Source organism: Pempheris klunzingeri, chromosome 23 (assembly GCF_042242105.1).
Source record: "Pempheris klunzingeri isolate RE-2024b chromosome 23, fPemKlu1.hap1, whole genome shotgun sequence".
Lineage (NCBI taxonomy): Eukaryota > Metazoa > Chordata > Actinopteri > Acropomatiformes > Pempheridae > Pempheris > Pempheris klunzingeri.
In genome coordinates, this window is record NC_092034.1 from 16,507,831 (window position 1) to 16,528,264 (window position 20,434).

Sequence of the window (20,434 nt, forward strand, 5' to 3'; positions counted from 1 at the left end):
GTATTGTGGTTAGATGATACATAGTCCTAAATAGGTTTATGCTCGTTACAGTTATCAGAAACGAATTACTAATGACTAAATAATATATAGTGCACAGTGGTGAGGACAGACAGGGACGAGGGGAGCATATGAAAACAGGGTGTTGCATGAAGGATGTACTTACTGTAATATCCTATCTGGATTTATACAGTCATGCCCATCAGCCTGCACATATTGTCAGATGTATCTGAGCGGTATAAATGAGACCTCTCTTTATCTGGCCCACAGGACCATTCAGAGCTGTCCATCGGCGCCGCGGCCACCATGGCCCACGAGATCGGCCACAACTTCGGCATGAGCCACGATCACGACGGATGCTGCGTGGAGGCCACTGCCGAGCAGGGAGGCTGTGTGATGGCTGCCGCCACAGGGTGAGCCTCAGACACTGCATCAGGCTTCAGCACGAACCTGCTCGCACTGAACCTGACAGCTTGGCATAGGAATAACATTTTCATCAGCTGAAAGGAAAAAACAAATTACGCATTAATGTGTAGAGAATGACCAAAAAATATCGACCTGTGGTGGTCTTTGTATGTTGTCCTATAACCCCTCAAAGCACCACAGACTGTAGAAACATAAGGAACTACTGTTCAGCAAAGCAAGGCAAGGAAAAAAACAATTTAATGTAATATTTTTTCTGCAAATTTTCCTCAAAAACTGAATGAAAATGTCCCTGTTCAGGCATCCATTCCCACGCGTCTTCAGTCGCTGCAGCAAACATGACCTAGACAGCTACTTCCAGAAAGGAGGGGGCATGTGTCTCTTCAACATGCCCAACATGAAGGACCTGGTGGGGGGCAAGAAGTGTGGTAACGGCTTCGTGGAGGACGGAGAAGAGTGTGATTGCGGAGAACCTGATGTGAGCACATTTGTTCATTGGTAGTTGCCTTAACTACCCTGACCCCGTTGACCCATCTTTCCAAATCAAATGATTTTCAGTGATCATTAAGGGGATGTTCTAAACATTGTTTGCTTTCTGTTCATTTCCACATGGCATGATAGATAGATGATGTGTTCTGACTAGGTCACCGCACACGGTAACGTAACTTCAGAGTTTAGAGGTGCTGGTCGGATTATTCTTGAAGTGTAGACAAATCCAGACTAGCTGTATCCAGTTTTTGCATTAAGCTAAGCTAACCACCCCGTGACTCCATCTCAGCACTTGATGGACACGAGAATGACCTCCATCCTCTCACCACACACTTGGAAAGGAAGCGATTGGCCTATTCCTTTAATCTGGTACTCTGTACTCAAAGGGACTAGCCTGCAATGACGACACATCATGTTGACATCATGTTTATATAATACATGAGAGGGAAAGTTCGTTGTTGACCTTGGAAATCATAGTTTGACAAAATAACCTCAATCTAATTTGATAGAGTTCTGTAAAAGGCTAGAGGAGTGAAGATTATTTTATTAAACAAGTACTAGCTTTTAGAATTTATTGAGTCTATGACAACATTATACTTCCAAGCCTGATGGGAAGGGTAGTGTTAAAAACCCGGGCCATTTTAATCACAAATAGAATAAAAAAAAAGAAAAAGAAGTAAGTGAAATATGAGCTTTTTTTCAAATATTATACAAAGATTTACACCAAGAAAAAGTTTATTTTATTCCGTTTGTTAATTCTTAGATGTCACCGGTGGTAAAAGCAGGTGCACTATTGCGGCGTCATCCTTGATGCGTCTCTTCGTTGCGTTTGTGCAACAAAGCTGAAAGACTGAAAGTGAAACTTCTCTCAGATCGGGTGTGTTTTTTTTTTCTTTTTTTTTGCCGCTCAGTAAACTCGGAGGTTAAGCAAACCTTCTTTGGTTCAAGCAGCAGAGCAAATTGAAAACAGGGAGCAGATTTGTAGCTGACACTGTTATGACTCCCACTCAGAGAGGAGCTGACAGACGAGCTCGGGCTGCTGACAAGCCACCTGTTCTTCACATTGCAAACGAGACGAGCACAACAGAACGCCGCTCGCCCTGGAGACAAATGTATGATGCATGTGGCACACATGTGGGTGTGATTGATTACAAACTAAGTGCAGTTCTCTTCTTGTTGTATTTCACTGAAGCCTTTACAAAACAAATCTTTTACAATCACAGCACTTTGCAGCTTGTTGTCATTGTTGATATGTTTACCCATAATCCCCTCATTTTTTCTTACTGCCAATATAATTGGCATCTTTTTGTTTTTTGTTTTTTTTTTGCTCTTGCTCAAGTCAACTCCCCCGTTTGTTCTGAGCATACCCGTGTCGTGGTGGAGGATGCCACGGCGACGGGAGTTGTTGTCTTTGTGTGTGTGTGTGTGTGTGTGTGTGTGGTTTGACTCACAAGCAGCAGCAGCAGAGTCACTTCTCTGGATGTTTTGGCAGGAACATCTGTTGAAATTATGATTTGTTTGTTTCAGTTGTCAATTGTCTGTCATCCTGGAACTTCAGGTGTGTGTGATGATTGAGTGTGTATGTGTGTGTGTGTGTGAGGATGGGGGGGTGCTTCATGTGTACCAGTCTCTAGAAAGTTTGCCTAAATGAAAGTTCAAAAACAACCTCATAACTTTTACAACTGCATAATTGGAGAGTTCTTAAGGTCTTAATGACGGAGTAACATTTCTATGAATGAACTTATGATGTCTGTTACCCATTAAAATGACTTATCATCAGTCCTAACTGCTGAAGAGATGGCTTCATTGATAATTTAGTAGCTTTTCTAACTCCAGGTCTAATACTTATGACCCTTTATTATGGACTATTATTGCAGCTATTAGGACAAATGTCCTTCTAGCCGCTTTAATGAATAAATAACAGTAATAATTGCTGACTTACTGTTGCTGTCTTATTACAATTCATAACTGCAGACCACTGCATTTTGAAATGATTTATTAATAAAGCCATTAGTTACTTTCTTTAATCCTATAATAAAGGTGTTTGATGCATATATGTTGATGAAGAGGTGAACGTGAGGGTGTAAATTGAGGGTTCATGCTGCGTTGAGTTAGTTGTCAAGTCGCTGTCACACGTGTGTGTGTGTGTGTGTGTGCGCGTGTGTGCGTGCGTGTGTGTGTGTGTGTGTGTGTGTGTGTGTGTGTGTCTGTTTACAGGAATGCACCAATGACTGTTGTAATGCCAACAATTGCACCTTGAAGGAAGAGGCTCAATGTGCGCATGGAATGTGCTGCAAGGGCTGCAGAGTAAGAAACACACACACACACACACACACACACGTAGTGTAGCAGGCAGAGTGGCACAAGAGGAAGGAGTTCACCTCATTTGCAGCAGTATCTCACTATTATTACTGTCAGTCACCACGTCAGTGTGTCGGCACACTGTACCTGAAGTGCTGAAGTGTACGTCAGCCCCCATCGCATTCACATCAGTCACACTTCTCACCTCTGCTCACTGTTCAAATGCACATCCTGACATCCCAACCGTGAATCCGTTGAGCTTTAGCCTCACAAAAAAAAGACAAAATACTGAAGATGGCAGCAGCAGCTTCTTCTCATCACAAAATTATTTATCTTTCTATGCACGTCTTTCCTCTTATTCTACATTCTGTTGATGGAATATATTATAATGTATAAACTTGCTATTTTTATTATACAGAGGTACATATTTCATATTATAGTGTATTTTCATATCTAGTACACTTTCCTTCAGTTCTGTTGCCACTGCTGCTATTTAACGTATTATTAAAGTCTTTATATATCAGATTTGCTGTCCCACAAACTCTGATCTCATTGTCAAGTTATGTTGTTATGTTGTGCATCTCCCCAAAGGTTTTTCAGCTGGACTCCACTTTAACAGTTCCCTTTGCCTTTTATTTTGGCGGGTTCAGCAGTTTAGTTTGATAGTACGTCCGTCCATCCATCCGTTATCTATACTACTTATCCTTAAGAGTCACGGGGGGGGCTGGAGCTAATCCCAGCTGACACCGGGCCATTGGTGGGGTACACCCTGGACTGGCCGCCACTCAATCACTGTAGTTTGATAGATAAATTAGATAATTCTATTACTTTCATTAGAAACTAGTCATTAATTGAAATCCCTTTGAATAAAAAAAAAACCATAAAAGGAAAAACATATAACAGTAAATACTGCTGAAAATGAGGAGTAATAGACGACAGGAAACATTTCTAAATACTGCGTTAAGCCTCAGTGCCTTATTTCACTTACTTCATACTTCAGATGCGTGAACATAAATTCATGTTCATGCATCTGATGTATCATTTAAACACTATCCATTGAATTCCATTGAATTGATATTCAGATATCTCCTGATCCCCCCCTCCCCTCACTGCTTGTTCCCTGCTACTCCCAGTTAAAGGAGGCAGGCACCATGTGCCGAGGACCAGCGGGAGCGTGTGACCTACCGGAGTACTGCACTGGGGCCTCTCCTTACTGCCCTGCCAACGTCTACCTGCTGGATGGCTCCCCCTGTCAGTATGGACTGGCCTACTGCTACAACGGCATGTGCCTCACCCATGAGCAGCAGTGCCTGCAGCTCTGGGGCTATGGTAAAGAAGTGTATTAACTTTTCGCTCAATGACGCCTGGCTATACATGCCGTGAGACCGGCGTTAAAGGAGAGCTCTGATATTTTTAAACCCAATTTGAACTAAAAAGCCTTGGAAGGGGTCCAAGTAGGATCCGCTCAGCCGACACCCGCAAAACGGGCTGCAGTGGCTGCAATGTAATCCTTTGGGGCAACTGCAGCAAGGTTTTTATTTTGGGATTTAAACAGTGTTGGTGTTTAAACCTGCTGTAAACTACGATGTAACTGCTTGCAGATGTAGCAGCGGTTATCCTGCAGCGTACGTTGATTAATATGATGAAGAACATGAGCTGGGACTAGTCTGTCAAAATAAACACTTATCAAAGCTATAGATGCATTTGTTGTTTTTCCCTCTCAGATGTGAAAGCTGCATTCACGAGCACGACAGTGTTTGTAGAGCTGCATAATGGAGCGCAAGATCAAACGGGCGCGCTGGCATTTAATATGCATCATCATATTTCCTGTTCTGCATTATTTATTTTTCATTTTGTACAGAGCACCAAAAAAAGTGCTTTTCTCCGACAGCGTTGGTGCCACTGTCAGGAGAAGTGGGAGATTGCGTAACGTTGAGTTGACTTCTCATGATGTTATGAAGACAAAGCTGCGATATTGAGGAAAAACGTCAGAACATTATGAGGATGAAGTTGAAATTTTGCAGGAATAAAGAAAAGCAGTTACGTAAATCAGATGAAATAATGAATTATTCAAGCGAGACGGTCAGTGAAATAAAGCTTTTTCTGTGTCTCGATACATTTTTAGTTCCATCAGTGGACAGTCGAGTCACATCTCGCTGTCCTGTAATACTTTTATGCTTTTGGACATTTTCATTGAGCAGCTAGAAGGTTCTAATAATGTTAAGTCTATTTAATCTACCCTCAGTGATGTTAAAGTATGTAAGGGAGTCTGAATTGCAGAGCTGATGTACGAGACTGCGTTAGCTTCAGTTAGGTTCAGCTTATTAACTGGAAGCTGAGAGCACAGTACGTGTTTAGACTACTTTAAAAGTCTATTTTATTACATTTCACTATTACCTTCATTTGAATGTAATAAGGTACTTAACAATATAGCTGTCAGTGTGAAGCAGTGATTCATCATTTCATTGCTTTCTCTTGACAACCTGTATTTTAATCAGCCACGTCGGGCTGTGCCCACCTAACAAGCGTCTGTCAGTAAAACGTTGCTGGCTGCATGGCAACTAGTGCCACTTACTTTGTTTGACGTGTGCATTTTTTCTGTGCAGCCCTCGACCACATTCTCCCTCCCTAAATTGTCATCAAAACATTAATTACTTTCACCGACTGATTAGCACCGATGTCGCTTAGGGGCTTCTGATGGAGGCAGGAAGCCTGTAATGGGCCCTTTCGCAGGCCAGGGTCTCCCCTCAGAATCAGTTGTTAATCTGGTTGTTCAGGAACGCACCCAAAGCGTGCGGTGAAGTCCAGGCAGGCTTAATTGAACACATAACGTATGCAGACCATTCACAGCATGGCTGCTGCAGCACTGCCCTCTCACTGTAATCAATGAACGTGGCACCAGGTGTGACAGAAGTGCACAAGTGGTGTGTGTGAGCACCTCGGTGAAAATAGGTCTCTCACATTTCTTTTTAAGCAAGGTGTGTTTGGCTGCTTTATGCAGATATTTATCTTTTTTAATGAAACTACCAACTGCTGATGAGCTTTTGGCAGATTGTGAGACTTTTCTAATATTATTTATTGTTTCCTGTTGCCTCACAATTACAATCAGTTGGAAACAAGTTGTCTTTCTTTGGTAATGCGTTGCACCCAACACTGCTTATCATAAAAACTGGGGCCACAGGAAACAGCTAGCTTAAATTTGTTTAAAAAAAAAATAAATCCAACACCTCCAAAGCTGTCTTATTTATATGTTGTATGTTTTTGACTGTGGAAGTAAAATTTGACTTTGCTGTTTCAGAAGAACTTAGTTAGTTTTCAGTGGGACTAGCCACAAGAAAGCAAAGAACTTAAGTGAGGTTACGCATGTGATCCAAATGAATGTGGCAGTTGCAGTTTGGTTAGATTTAGGCACCAAAGGTACTTGGCTAGAGTTGTGCACCAGTAATACTTTGTTAGGTTTAGAAGAAGATCATGGTTTGGGTTAAAATCGGTACAGAAGTGATTTTAAGTTACGTACATGATGTCAGTGTCTTTATAAGATGAAGGAGGGCTTATAGTGTGGGTACAGTGAGCACTGTGATCTCCGTTATCATATCTGCAATAAAACAAGCAGGTGTCTGAGACCGGCACTGAAGCTTTGTGAGTCAGCACATTACCGTTAGTTGTCTGTGGAGGAGAATGGTGTAAAGAATATTGCACCACGGTAAAATCAAAGACACGATCCAGGTAGCTGACGGGATATGTTGTGTTTTTCAGGAGCCCGACCAGCCCACGATGCCTGCTTTGAAGATGTCAATGCAGCAGGGAACGCTTTTGGGAACTGTGGAAAAGATGAAAACGGCAACTACGTGAAGTGTGAGAAAAGGTAAGGAAGTGTAGTCATGCTGACACAGTGATTTGTGATTTTTAGACTCTACAGTAGATACTAGCCCTGTACAAGAAACCAGGACTGAACAGCAGATATTAGGGCTACACAGTAGATACTAGGACAATTAAAGTAGTGATTCCTGACATCATCATCTCTAAACTGAGCCAAAACTAAAACTACACAAAACTGTACCTGTCAAAACTGTAGTTTGCAAAATACAGCCTTGTCTATAGAAGATAGAGGTAATGTTGAATTAGTCGTTTTGATGTGTAGCTACATTTAAAGCACCAATCAGCATATTAAATCCAACAGTGATCGAATGTGTGACGTCCTACTGAGCTCCTACCGATGACGACCCACCACCTTTGTCTGTCTCTGTCCCTCACTTTGTGTTGTCGACTTGATCTGCTGCCCAAAAGTTCGAAGAATAAAAGAACACGTGCAGCTTTAATGAAATTCTAACAAACAAAGTCCTGGTTTCTTTCTGTCGCAGTTCACCTCTTGTCATGTTGTCATAATAGGAACATTTTGTTCTTTTCAGATTTTTGCTGTGTTTCATTATTTCATCATTTCCAAGCACATACACTGGTTGTCTGTACACCGTCAACACAGGCGTCTGGGATGGTGTCCATGGCGCAGCGCCAGAGCTAATTAATGGAGCCAAATTAGAGACTTAGCTATGTAGATGAGGCTGTGGATTAAGGTGTCTGACAGCTGCTTTGCATGATCCACCGCTGCCCAAATCCATTATGGAGTCCCACAGGAGTCATTAGACTGTTTTCTGGCCAGAGTCAGTCAGAGAGCTTATTAGTGGACATGTAAATGTAGTATCTGGCTGTTATAAGACATGTGAATAATCTACACACAGCTGCTATCTGCCCAGCGTTCTGTACAACTCATTAGTTTTTACTGTTTCTTGATAGTCAGTCAGTCTGTCCCTCCTCGGAGTGACAATGGAGATGTTTGGTTGCTAAAAATGAACATGGATCTCTTTTGACTCGCTAAATGTCTCTCTCTCTCTCTCTCTCTCTCTCTCTCTCTGTGTGCTTGTATCTCGGCCCAGCGACGCCAAGTGCGGTAAGATCCAGTGCCACAGCGCCGCCAAGAAGCCCAAAGGCACCAACGCCGTGTCCATCGACACCACCATCAAGACGGATGGCATCGAGGTGAAGTGCCGCGGCACCTACGTCTACAGCACCCAGGACGGCCAAGGTGACCTGCCAGACCCCGGCCTCGTCATGACCGGCACCAAGTGTGGAGAGGGCAAGGTTGGTCCACACTTAGTCGAGCTTTAGGGGCCATAAAGAGTCAGTCTGTTGAGTCATTATAATATTTCGTAACTGTATAGTAGAATATCCAGCGCTCATGAATATTAATATTAATAATATATATCGGTTACATTGGAATGACACTGGTCTGTTGTTTTATGGGAATGAGGAGCATTTATTTCTGCCATACGGTTCACAGGGGTTTGATCTGGCCACCTGCTGAGAGCAAGAGGTATTTTGCACTGGTCTTCAGTTGAAGGCAACTGGCAGCAATATAAAGGCTGTGAGGAAACAAAAGCCACAGCAGTGTTACCGCTTCGTCTTCACACTGATGTAGAACATGTTTATTCCCAGAGCAAATGAAATATGAGCTTGCAGATTCACTTCCAGGCTAAATTAAGGCTAATTGTAGAAGTAAAGTTGCCACAGATGTGAAGACTTTGATTTAGAAATGTAAACATTTTTGCTCAGTAACAATATACTTAGTACAAAAACACATTTCCCTTATGTTTTTTTTTATTTATTTTTTTACTTTTCCACTAATTTAAACCTACAAAGACTGGAGAAACCACGTGCACAGTCGATTCCCAAAAGCAGACTAGACTATAGAAAATGCCAAAATCCCGAGACAATACAGAGATTCTTTTGTGCTCCAAGACAAAAAGAGATATTCATTAAAAAGAGGTTTGTGTCACCAACGTGTGCTGCAACACACTTGGAGAGGGGAAAGAAATTCATTTAGAATCCTTCACCGCTACACAGTGCTTTATTGTGTCTGCTGCCTGTCAGCAGCTGAAGAACACTCACAAACAAATAGCTGCACATTGAATTTGTATTGAAATGCATGCTCCTGATTTTAACTTGCCTCAATAAAACTCAGTTAAAAGCGTCCAGCAGTCACAACGTAGGCATTCTCACATGTCGACAGAGTCTGCGTAATTACTCTCACTGGAAATGATTTGAAGTTTTATCATCAGACGTGATACCTCAGCCCGCTTCAGCCGGAACAACTTTGAAGATTAGCTCAAACTCGCCTGTTCTATGGCCTCCACGTCTTTTCATGCACAGGCTCTCAGATTAGATCTTTTCACTTTCTCTAAGCTGATGAACTTGTGCAGAACAAAGATAATTGATTTCATCTTTCTTATAGAAGTCCCATTGCTATCAGTCACTTATATGCTCCTTCTGAATATTTTTTTTTTGGGGGATTTGGGTTGCAAGTCCAATGCTAAACGGAATATACATTTCTAAGTAAACACATCCACACAAAACTATAAGAGAAGGGCTAAATTATGCATGTGAAATACGTAAATGCACACACAGAGGAATGTCTGCAGTCTCCACCAGTAAATTCTATTTTTCTGTCTATATTGCTTTCCCCTTGCAGCACATTCCAGCCACTTGAATTCTGTTTCAGCTATTGTGCGGCTCTGTATGAGTAATATATTATAAATAGGCAGCAGAGAGTATTGTCTGCCTTCCAGCATAATGAATTTTGAGTCATCATATCGAACGGGCCTTTTCTCACCGATAAATGTATACGTAAGCACAAACCTGCAGCCTCCAATCACACGGTCTCTCATTCGTCTACACTGAATTGATCCCCCTTCTAACGATTGTTCAGCAGCAACAACAGGCGAGAGCATGAGATACAGTCCTAATGCAGATACTAATGTTAGTGGGAACGCAACTCGGTGATGGTGTGCTGCATAAAAAGTGATGAAGGCTCCAACAAGACATTAAAGGCACTTTTACTGCAATGGTTTTTTCCGTCCATCCATCCGTTGTCTGTACTGCTTATCCTAAAGAGTCTCAGGGGGGGCTGGAGCCAGTGCCAGCTGAGATTTGGTGAGAGGGGGGGGTGCACATAGAGACAGACGACCATCCACGCTCGCTGTAAATGCATTAACAAATCTTTATTTGCCTCCGGCTTGCAAATGAAAAATACCCAGATTGAGAATCCTGAATTACTGCAGTCAAGGCGGCCGCTGCTCACCCTCTGATTGTGTGAATCAGAGGACACGTGTGGCTCTTAGCTCAGTCCTTTGGTCAATGTCGAGACCGATTTGTGTAGATGTATATGCGAGTATGGAGGTATGATGGTGCCAGGTTAGAAAGAGGATAGTTTGCCTCCAAGAGCCTGTGTGAAGCACAACTAACATCATCTTAGCAAAGTGGCTACACAATAAACTCACCGAATAACAGCAAACGCATACGTGTACATTAACAAAAGTAAACTTAGCAGTGGACACGGTATGCAGTGCTATGAATGCCCAGTTAAGGATGGTGATACCCGTCCTTGGAGGTCTCTTGACGTGCTGCTTTCTTAGCTGGCCGTTAATGATCCCGACCGGAAAAAGAATGGATGATTCCAGCGTCAGAAGGCGGTTCCAGCCCTCACCGTGCACCGTGTCGGGGCACCACCCTGGAATCAGGGACCAACTACCACTTCACTTAAACATATTTACACACTCACATTTACAAAGCGAGCAGGGAAGACTTGAATCTGAGCACCACCAGCTGTTACCACGACACATGTGCACAATAGGCACAAACAACCGCTCTTTGAATGTAGAATAAAGTTTCTTTAATCAAGCCCCCTGGGGTTAACAGCAGGGTTAACGGCTCACTGATCCTCGCGTGGCAGCGCACGAACAGCAGGAGTCGACTGGGAAATGTTCCTTCTCTTTCCTGCAGAGATCAGCGACCTGTGTCTCCCCTCTGCAGGTAGACTGGGGATCCCAGTGTGCCCGGTGAGGGACCCAAAAAATGAGAATAAAAACAAAACTCTTCAAGCTTCACAGCCGTGAATTGAAGCTTAGTGTCACAACTGTGACTTGTAGCACATCTATGTTTATTTCTTTTCCATTGTTTTCTGTATTAACCATATATTTGTTAGTATAGCAGTGTCTCTCATGCAGCACAGGACACACACCCACCTCTCCGTCCTTCCCACACCCCTGTTGTGTTTTGCTGGTCTGTGTGTACGTATTGTTGGATGTTAGGATGAAGTCAGAAACACACTTCTATAATGTTTTTGACACCTCCTCCTTACACAAATGAAATGCTCATAACCAGTATCAGTGTCGCATGTCCCCCATGTCTCTGTGCTAACATTTGTTTGATAGATGTTGCATGAGTTACAGACGTCTTTTAAAAGAAAACATCAGTTCAGGATTCATGTAAATGGTTATTAAAATGAGTATAAGTATATAAGTATATATATACAGTATGTGTTCAGTAAAAGCAGCTCAATAAACATCAAGATAACCTGTAAAAGCCAGGCTATGCTGCATTCCCAATCTCCTCAGTGCCCTTGTTCCAAAGCCCAAGGGCCTTGGCATAGGGCCGATCAAAGTCTGCACATTTGTGTGTGCGTGGTTGGTGGTGGGGGGGGTTCACTGTAATCTTTCACTGTATGTGACCATTCTCCTTGTGTTGCCACAGGTGTGCAGAGACCGGCGATGCCAAAATGCCTCTTTCACTGAGCTGGAGACTTGCATTGTGCGCTGCCATGGCAATGGGGTAGGCACACACACACACACACACACACACACACTGGAGAGCATACAGAGTCATGCTACATACTCAACTCCCTTTGCTGCAGGGCATGGCTTCCCTAATCCTATTGTTACACTGCGCGACAATAAGGGCAGAGGTACTGCTCTGCAGCGCTGCCACTGTGTCCTGTCGTTAAAGGCAGAGAAATAAACGGCTGGAATACAACAGCAGCTGGAGCGACGGACTATTTATCGGAGCAGTACAAGCAAGCGTGAGGCAGATAAGGACACACGTAGTTTATGAGTCAGTAACGGAGCTCTGGAATGGAGTGTTTGGGGATTCAACACTTACTATTGTTAGAAAAGATGGGGATGTAGATGGGGGTTATCTATCAGGGGTCTGGACCTCTGGAATCACTGTGAATACCTGTTCAAGCTCATCAAATGAAACCTTAGAGGTGGGTGGATAAAAGTTTGGATGGACACAGCTTCTGTGGTCTTGTAATTATGGCAAAACGAGGCCGGACAAGGGGATACACAGGATTGTCCTGTTATTTGTGCTTGTTTAAGTTCACATCCAAGCTCTGTAAGGAATAGAGAGGTCGGTTTCTGCAGGTGTGGACAGGAACTTTAAACGGTGGCACAATTTTTGGGGGGTTTTCCATTTTCAGCTCCTTTGGCATTGTTTGTATTTACTTGCTTTAGTGCTCAGTGTGCACAAGAAGATGTGTCGTCTTTTTGCCCAACTAGCTGTGAAATGAACTCAGCTGCACCTGTGCTCACTTCCATGATTATGTAAGTGTGATAGCTGAGGGGGTTTCAGAGCAAAGCCGCTGATGCTGCTTCTGTCTCCAGTGTAAAGTTTGTAAAAGTCACAGGAAACTAAACCTTTTAGAACGGATCAGTTTAACCCTCACTCTCCTGTCCTGTTGTCCCCACCTTCCCTCTCTCTCCAGCGTCTGTGACACCAATGCAAACAGTTGGATTTTCAGTTTCACGTTGTCCTACAGGCTAATTAGATAATTAAATAATCCGATAATTAATAATCATACTGATTTGTATGACTTCATTTATCTAACTGATTCAGTATCATTATATTAACTAAACTATACAGTTGGAATTATGATTACTACTTTATAACTCCAACCAAAAGTAGGTACCATATCAACAGCTAGTTGAAGAAAGAAAGCAGGTTTATTAAAAGCATTTATTAAAACATATCAAAGGTCTGAATCTAAATGTGTCTAGCTAAAGAACAACGGGGGGGTTTGTCCAGTGGTGAAACTGTTTCTTTGTCTTTTGTTCAAAAGGAATAAGAACTCAAGAATAATGTAAGGAATGGGTTCAGCCGGTTAGTTGTTGTTTGATTAGAATCTTTATTATGAATGAGACACAAAAAACCCTCCTCCTTTAATCCCCTTCTTCTCTTTCTCTTTGTTGTTTCATGCTGTTTGTGCCTTTTTCACTTCTCTCAATGGAACAGCAGATGGACAATAGAAGTCATTTAAGGATTATTCCTCCCAACTTTGAGAGTCCTCCTATATCAGGACGTGTTTTTTAATTCAACATTATCATTTGATTCATACGGATCCTGAGGTTTTTGTAAAATAAATACACATAAAGACAAATAGCGAGCAGGGGAAGTACTGGCTGAAAACATATGATCACCTGAAGGAGTTCAGCCTTGATGAAGCTGATGTACTTGCATGGATAAAAGTGTCATCTTGAAATGTGCTGCCAGATGTAGTGAAGTGAAGAGTGTTTTTTTTCCAGTTCTGGTCATATTTCAGCTTAAGTCTGTGAAGTGGTAGATTACTGATGGTCGCTCGAAGGCCTGTGAAATGGTTTTGTGCTCAGGGACTATATGAAAATGATTGGGGTCAGCACAGGGTTTGAATCCTGTGTCTGCTTTTTTAAAAAAGCCAAGCCCTCACCAGCATAATTAAGGTTTTAGACCCTCATAATAACCCTCCAATGATTAGATTGAAGGAGATAGAGAGTGGGTGAGCCAACTGCGCCTCAGCTGAAGTGCTCTACTGTCTGATGGCTGTGGGTGGCCTGCAGCATGCTCCGCCTTCTTCAGCTCAGCTGGGAAGGGGTGTTAGACGCTCCATTGCAGCAAGAGGAGTGTGTGGGACATGACAGTGGCACATCACAGTACTTCATCGCATTGATGCAAATGTCATATAAAATTCAATATTGCCGTAAAGGGGGGGGGGCACACGTGTAGGTTAGTAAGGAAAAGAGTAAAAGGAAAGCGCTCAAAATCAAAGTGAAGAGGGTCACATTAACAAATACCTCTGTGTGTGTGTGTGTGTGTGTGTGTGTGTGTGTGTGTGTGTGTCCATAGGTGTGCAACAGTAATGGGAACTGCCACTGTAAACGCGGCTGGGCACCACCCTTCTGTGAGAAGCCAGGACTCGGTGGCAGCGTGGACAGTGGACCTGTCCAATATGACAGTAGGATCACACACACACACACACACACACACACACACACACACACACACACACACACACTCTCTCACACACACACACACACAAAGGCTGCGTCTTGCTATTGTGCCAAGCTTTCCCTCCATCTGCACACCAGTGAGATGAATTAGAAAACAGTGTCATATTACAGATTCTCCCTCCAATACAGTATTTTCTAAAATGTTGCCTTCTCACTGACATTATGTTTAAGCCTCCTCTGTTGGGGAGGGGGGGAGGGGGGGCACTATTGATCTATATAGCACCAATTCATAACAAATGTCATCTCATAATAGAGCAGATCTAGACCACACTTTAACTATCTTCCATCCATTATCTTCCACTTATCCACGGTCGGGTGGTGGTGGGACAGGTCGAGCTGGGCACTCCAGACGTCCTTCTACAGGGGGGGGGGTCTACAGTCTACAAGGGGTTAAATGACTAAATCTAGTCGAAATGGGATCCACGATAAGACAGGAAGGTTCCTATCTACTGTAGCATATGGTACATATTGAAATGGACACATCATCCAACTGACCCCCATCAATAACACATGCAGTTGAATAATCCTGTAGCTGAGCAGAACTCACATTCTCCTCCCTCACATCGTTCTTTGATTTCCATGGAGCTGTAGTAAAAGTGTTTTAGATGACATAATCTTGTGACTGGTGGATCACTCCATCTGTGTGTGTGTGTGTGTGTGTGTCTCCAGGTCAGGTGGGGCTGGTGGTGGGGCTGCTCTTTGGTTTCCTGGTGGTCCTGCCCGTGGTGCTGCTGTTGTTCTACTGCCACAGGATCAAGACTTCCTACTACCACAAGTGGCTTTCCCAGAGAGAGAAGAACAAAAGCAACAAGTACTGTGTCCCGTCCGTGCGTCTGTCTGTGCATCCCTCTGTTACAAACACATTACACACACTTTCCCAGAACTACACCCAGAAAAGAGAGACCGCTTATATGTACTAAAATGTAAAATCCTCCAGCCTATCAGCAGGGTGGCGGTCCATTATTTAGCTGTATGACTCACTCTAGCTCTAATAATCAGATGTCAAAGGTACCAGCAAAGTGCTAACAGTGTGCTGTTGTTGGCCTGACATCCTCCCACCGTCTGGGGAAGTGCAGATTAGTGTTCTTTTAGGTGGAAATGTGATGTAAATGTCCTCACTGCAACAGCAACATACTCCGTGTGTGGGTGTGTAACATCATTTTAGTCGGGGCTGGTGGGAGGTGGAGCTGGTGTAAAGTTTTGGTGGGCTGTGAGCCTCTGAGCCTGTCAGGGGCTGAAACAAGCACTTTTAGTGGACATAGCACCGGCACAGTTTCCCTAAAGGATCACAATGCCACCATTTCAACCCATGTGGCGATCTACTGGACCGGTTCTGACATTTTTAATCAACTAATAATTTCAGGCCTATAATATATAAAGTTGGGGCCAAGGTTTCAAAATACTGGACTTATTTGTCAAGTAAAAAGAAATAACGGAAATTAGAAAGAAGAGAAAAAAGCAGATGGTTGGTGTGATTCCAGGTCTCACTCTGGAACTTGTTTGTTCGTATTACTACGGAGTGGAGCTTTCTCATATCACACTGTCTGAATGAAGAAAGAAGGAAGACGTGTATGGAAGGAAGAAATATTTTAGAAAAAGGAAGGACGGTGAAGGAAAAGAAGAAAGTAGGGAAAATCTGACATTAAGAAAAGGCCACGGAGAGAGAAAAGAATGACTTGAAAGGAAGGCGAGGAGGAAATGAAGTGTCCAATGACAGGATAAAGGAAGGAAGTGCACAGTGCGATGTCTGGCAGCCCTCCAAACAGATCGATGCACACAGCTTTCCTTCTCAAACAAAATTCACGTCGCAATAAACCCTAGAGCTTCCTTTATGAGCGCTGCCATATACCTTACCCAGAGAGACGGCCGAGTCATAACACTGGCTTCCATGGTGATTTACAGGGCAGGAATGTGCCAGGAAAGGATCCGGCATCAGACAGCAAAGGGCTAAAAACCAGCAATGTTGGGCCTCAGCAGGATTTTACGCTAACTGAAGCTAAAGAGAGGCTGAACGAGGGGCTAACAATACGGAACGATGTGACACTACTATGGTTTTATTTCTGGTTTTGCTCTGTGGCCGATAGTTTGGGTTCATTTACAGTTCAGCAGCAGGACAGCGGTCGGCACTGTAAGCACACGTCCATCCAGTCTTCTTAGACAGCCTTCTAATCAGCTAAGAGCCTGCACTATATACATTATATTATGTACATGTTATTTAAGTACACCTCTGTGGTCTGATTCGACCCAGTGCTACAGCCCAGCAGTGAATATTCATGTTCAGTTGGTCTTTGGAGACAGACTGCAGTGAACTGTGTTGTTGTACTGTGTCACATGTGTCCGCACATGTCTGATGGAAGGAACATACTGCATACATGTCATCCACTCGTTGTCTGTACTGCTTATCCTGAGGGGGGGGGTCAATGGAGCCAATCCAACCGACACTTGGCAAGAGACGGGATAGACCCCGGACTGGTCTCCAGTCAGCCTTTCCCACTCACAGTCACCCCTATGGGCCATTCAGAGCCACCAATGAACCTATAATCAATATAGATATATGTTTCAGCTTAAAGGGAAATGTTGTGCGTGCTATCTGTGCCTACATGTACCAGGATGCATTGTGCAGCCACAGCCCTGGCCTCTCTCTACTGCGTTTCACCCACAGTACACTGAGGCTTGAATAAGGTATGCTAAATGTCCAGTTTACCGTCATCCATAACATCCTCTGCTCTCACATTTTGGGAAGCTATTGGGAACGTAGCTGACCGAGCGTGTGGTCCTTCTGCACCCCCAGTGGAAAAAAGATGTCACTCACAGGGACACAGATGGAGGCGGATGTTGCTATAGCCATATGTCAGCAGCATGTTTTCAGCTTAGTTCTTCACCTTCTCATTTCCTGTCACATCACGCTGGAGGAGAAACTTCTCCCGTGTCCCCCCCCCCCCTCGGGCCCTAAATCAATGATTGGGAAGGACATTCATATTCCTGTTGTCAGTAATATAGTCGCTGCATCCACCACGTTGTGCCTTTCAGGTTTATTCTCTGCTTATTTTTATATATTTGTCTCGCCTGTCCCCATTTCTCTGCTCAGGACGGAGGCAGCGGTGGAGAAGGGGAAGAGCGGCCACCTGAATCCTGCCTTTCACCTGAAAGTGGTGGGACCAATCAACAAAGCTAGCGGGCACAAAGGGGTGAGTGTGTGTGTGTGTGTGTGTGTGTGTGTGTGTGTGTGTGTGTGTGTGTGTGTGTGTGTGTGTGTGTGTGTGTGTGTGTTTGCTGCGTTTTAGTGAATAATGGAACATTTCTGAGAAAAGAAGGAACAAGTGATGTATGGAAAAAGAAATAATACTGATAATATTAATAATAATAAATCATCTTTTACAGGCAGAATGCATCGTAGTGGTATTTACATTAAGAGGATCCATTACTAATGCTCACTGCTCAACGACATGCATTTCTAAAATGACAGCTTAATATTGAGATGTTTAATTTCTATCACACCAAATGTACATCACTCTCATGTTTTTGGATAATATTAGTGCTTTAAGAAGTGGTAAAATATACCAGGAAGCCACAATGACCAACCAATTGATCAAAATCGAAACACTATCATCTGCTGCGTTCACCAGAGCAGTGTCAGCACGATGCTTCACTCTGAAACAGCAGGATGTTTGCTCAGCAGCTTGTGTTGTCTTCCTCTCCCAGCTTCCTCAGACCAGCAAAGAGGTCTTACCCCTCAGACCAGGTCCCGCACCCAGCGGCACCCAGCCTGTCAACATCGTGCGACCTCTGAGACCTGCCCCGTCTTCCCAGGGTGGCGTCCGTGACCTCAAGGTGGTTCACCCGCTGCTGCCGGTTGGCAAGCCCCCGGTGACGCCATCCAAATCTCCCTCGACCCCACAGAGACTCAGCCCACCCAAGAAACCTCTGCCTCTCAATCCAACACGATCTCCACTGGTACGGCCCTTTTTTTCCCCCCATATCTCTGGTGTCTGTCAGGATCATTAAGTCCTGTGGAGCTGATGGTTTATTCTTGTTTCTAGGTTTTTGCAGCTTGTAGTGTTGGGTGGTGCTACCATAAAGGCACGTCCATTTGAAAATGTAATCCAGTGGTTTAATAAATGATGATTAAAAAAACTCATGTCAGGCCACAACACGGCCGCTAAATGAATTCCTATTCATCACAAATGAATCATAACCCCACTATCTAATTGCTTCTCTAAACCAGAACACATGGTGTCGGCTCAGGTATTGTCACAAGCCACTGCAGCCACACACACTGCTGCTCTGTCATAGAACTCATTGCAGCAGACTTTGGAGCTGCAGCAGCAGTGGTTCTGACACACAGTTCATTAAAGTCATTTGAAAATATCAGCGGCGGGAAACATTCTCAACTGGCAGCCTTTTCGATTGTTTGCTTTAAGAAGGAAAATCACAAAAACAGAGCTTTGTCATGAGAAACTTGCTAAACAAAAAAACCCCAAGGAGGAATGTGTGAATAGATACAAGGACACATCTGTTCTCAACTGACCAAAATGTTTGACTCAAAATGCAGGCAAGGGAGCACGTAACAAGTCATGGCAGAACAGCTTACACCAAAATATCTATACCAGTGTAAAGTTAGTAGATGCTGCAGGTGTCTGATCTTGTCCTCATTAGCGACTAGATGAATAAACATGAACTGGTGTTTCTTATCTGATTGCTTTTTTTGTTTTATTGATTCATCCTCCAGAACTGTTCCGTGAAGAGTAAAGATGCTTTTCACTCTTTCTTACAGCGGTGAATGTCTTTGCTCTTTTTCTCTCTGTGATCTGATCTCAGAGCTGCAGCTACAGTTACAATGTGAATGCACCACCTGTGAGAGCGGAACAGAAGTTCTCCTTATCGTCTCGCTGATCAGACTGTGGAGGAAACCTGTTTAGTGTTGGTTTCTATAGGAAGGATAACCTTGTCTTTCTCCCTTTTAATCTTTTTCTCCTTTCCATCAATCTTGTCCTCGTCGTCCTCTGCAACACTTAAATAAGTGCTCAACAATTATAGAGTCACTGTCGGCTACTGCTGCTGAGCTCTGTCTGTACGTCTTCCTGTCCTAATCGATCTGACTGTTGAATAATTGAAATGTTAAGTCAACACGTTTGTTTTTTTCTCTTTCAGTTGGTGTCTGAGCTGCAGCCAAGACCACATCCCTTCCCCCCCCAGAGGCCTCTCCCCCTCAGCCCACCCAGAGGAGCTTCCCCCAGTATAAGTCCAGCCCGCATCCCGGATTCCAAACCCTCCCCAGGCCTGCTGGTTATGATGCCCCTGGCAGCGGGATCCAAGCCTATGGGCAAAGTCTCAGCCATCCCCCCTCTCAGAGCTCTTAGGTGTGTGTGTGTGTGTGTGTGTGTGTGTGTGTGTGTGTGTGTGTGTGTGTGTGTGTGTGTGTGTGTGTGTGTGTGTGTGTGTGTGTGTGTGTCTGAAGTGTAGTGTCAGCTCTGGGATTTTATTTCTTCCATTCAACAGCACAAAGGACGGTCTCATCATTTCATTATTGTGTGATGCAGTTTAACAAGGGGTTAATGCCCTGTGGCTCTCTAAAGCAGTCAGCGTTATGATGGCACACACACAATCAATCAATCAATCAATCAATCAATCTTTATTTCTAGAGCGCCAATTCATAACAGCGTTATCTCCAGACTCTTTCCATAAAGAGCAGGTCTAGACCAAACTCTTTAATTAGAGAGAGACCCAACGATTCAGGAATTCAACATTAAGGATCCAAGAATCCCCACATGAGCAGCATCAGATATTATATTAGGACACAATGGAGGAAGAACTCCCCTTTAACGGGAAGAAACCTGGAACAGAGAGAGAGACAGAGAGAGAGAGAGAGAGAGACAACACAAACAGCAACCAACATACTAACAGTGACTCTAGCACTAACAATAGGAGTGTGACTAACAGATTAGCAGTATGATATTATTGTTCCAGATATGCTCACCTTTAGAGAGAGAAATAGAGAAACGAGCATCTTTAATGTGTAAATGATTATCTCTTTATTTCTTATAAAGAAAATACATTTGATAAAGAACACATTT

The 20,434-nt window shown here is 43.6% G+C and overlaps 2 protein-coding genes across 3 annotated transcripts in view; one reads left to right on the forward strand and one right to left on the reverse strand.

The window, feature by feature from the left end:
* Positions 1-13,667, reverse strand: part of LOC139223152 (membrane-spanning 4-domains subfamily A member 4A-like) — a 174,707-nt gene extending 161,040 nt beyond the window's left edge. The window contains exon 1 of the mRNA XM_070855123.1: positions 13,663-13,667. The gene's annotated coding sequence lies outside the window, so the exon portion shown is untranslated. The remainder of the gene's footprint in view (positions 1-13,662) is intronic.
* The window catches only part of adam19a (ADAM metallopeptidase domain 19a), a 115,856-nt gene that overhangs the window by 93,022 nt on the left and 2,400 nt on the right, over positions 1-20,434 (forward strand). The window contains exons 11-22 of one of the 2 annotated variants that reach the window (XM_070855112.1): positions 268-410; positions 721-898; positions 3,127-3,216; positions 4,344-4,539; positions 6,967-7,075; positions 8,142-8,346; positions 11,794-11,871; positions 14,197-14,305; positions 15,030-15,171; positions 17,449-17,548; positions 18,063-18,314; positions 19,512-19,720. In XM_070855112.1, coding sequence (XP_070711213.1) covers positions 268-410; positions 721-898; positions 3,127-3,216; positions 4,344-4,539; positions 6,967-7,075; positions 8,142-8,346; positions 11,794-11,871; positions 14,197-14,305; positions 15,030-15,171; positions 17,449-17,548; positions 18,063-18,314; positions 19,512-19,720 — 1,811 coding nt within the window. The remainder of the gene's footprint in view (positions 1-267; positions 411-720; positions 899-3,126; positions 3,217-4,343; positions 4,540-6,966; positions 7,076-8,141; positions 8,347-11,793; positions 11,872-14,196; positions 14,306-15,029; positions 15,172-17,448; positions 17,549-18,062; positions 18,315-19,511; positions 19,721-20,434) is intronic. The other variant, XM_070855113.1, reaches the window with a different exon arrangement.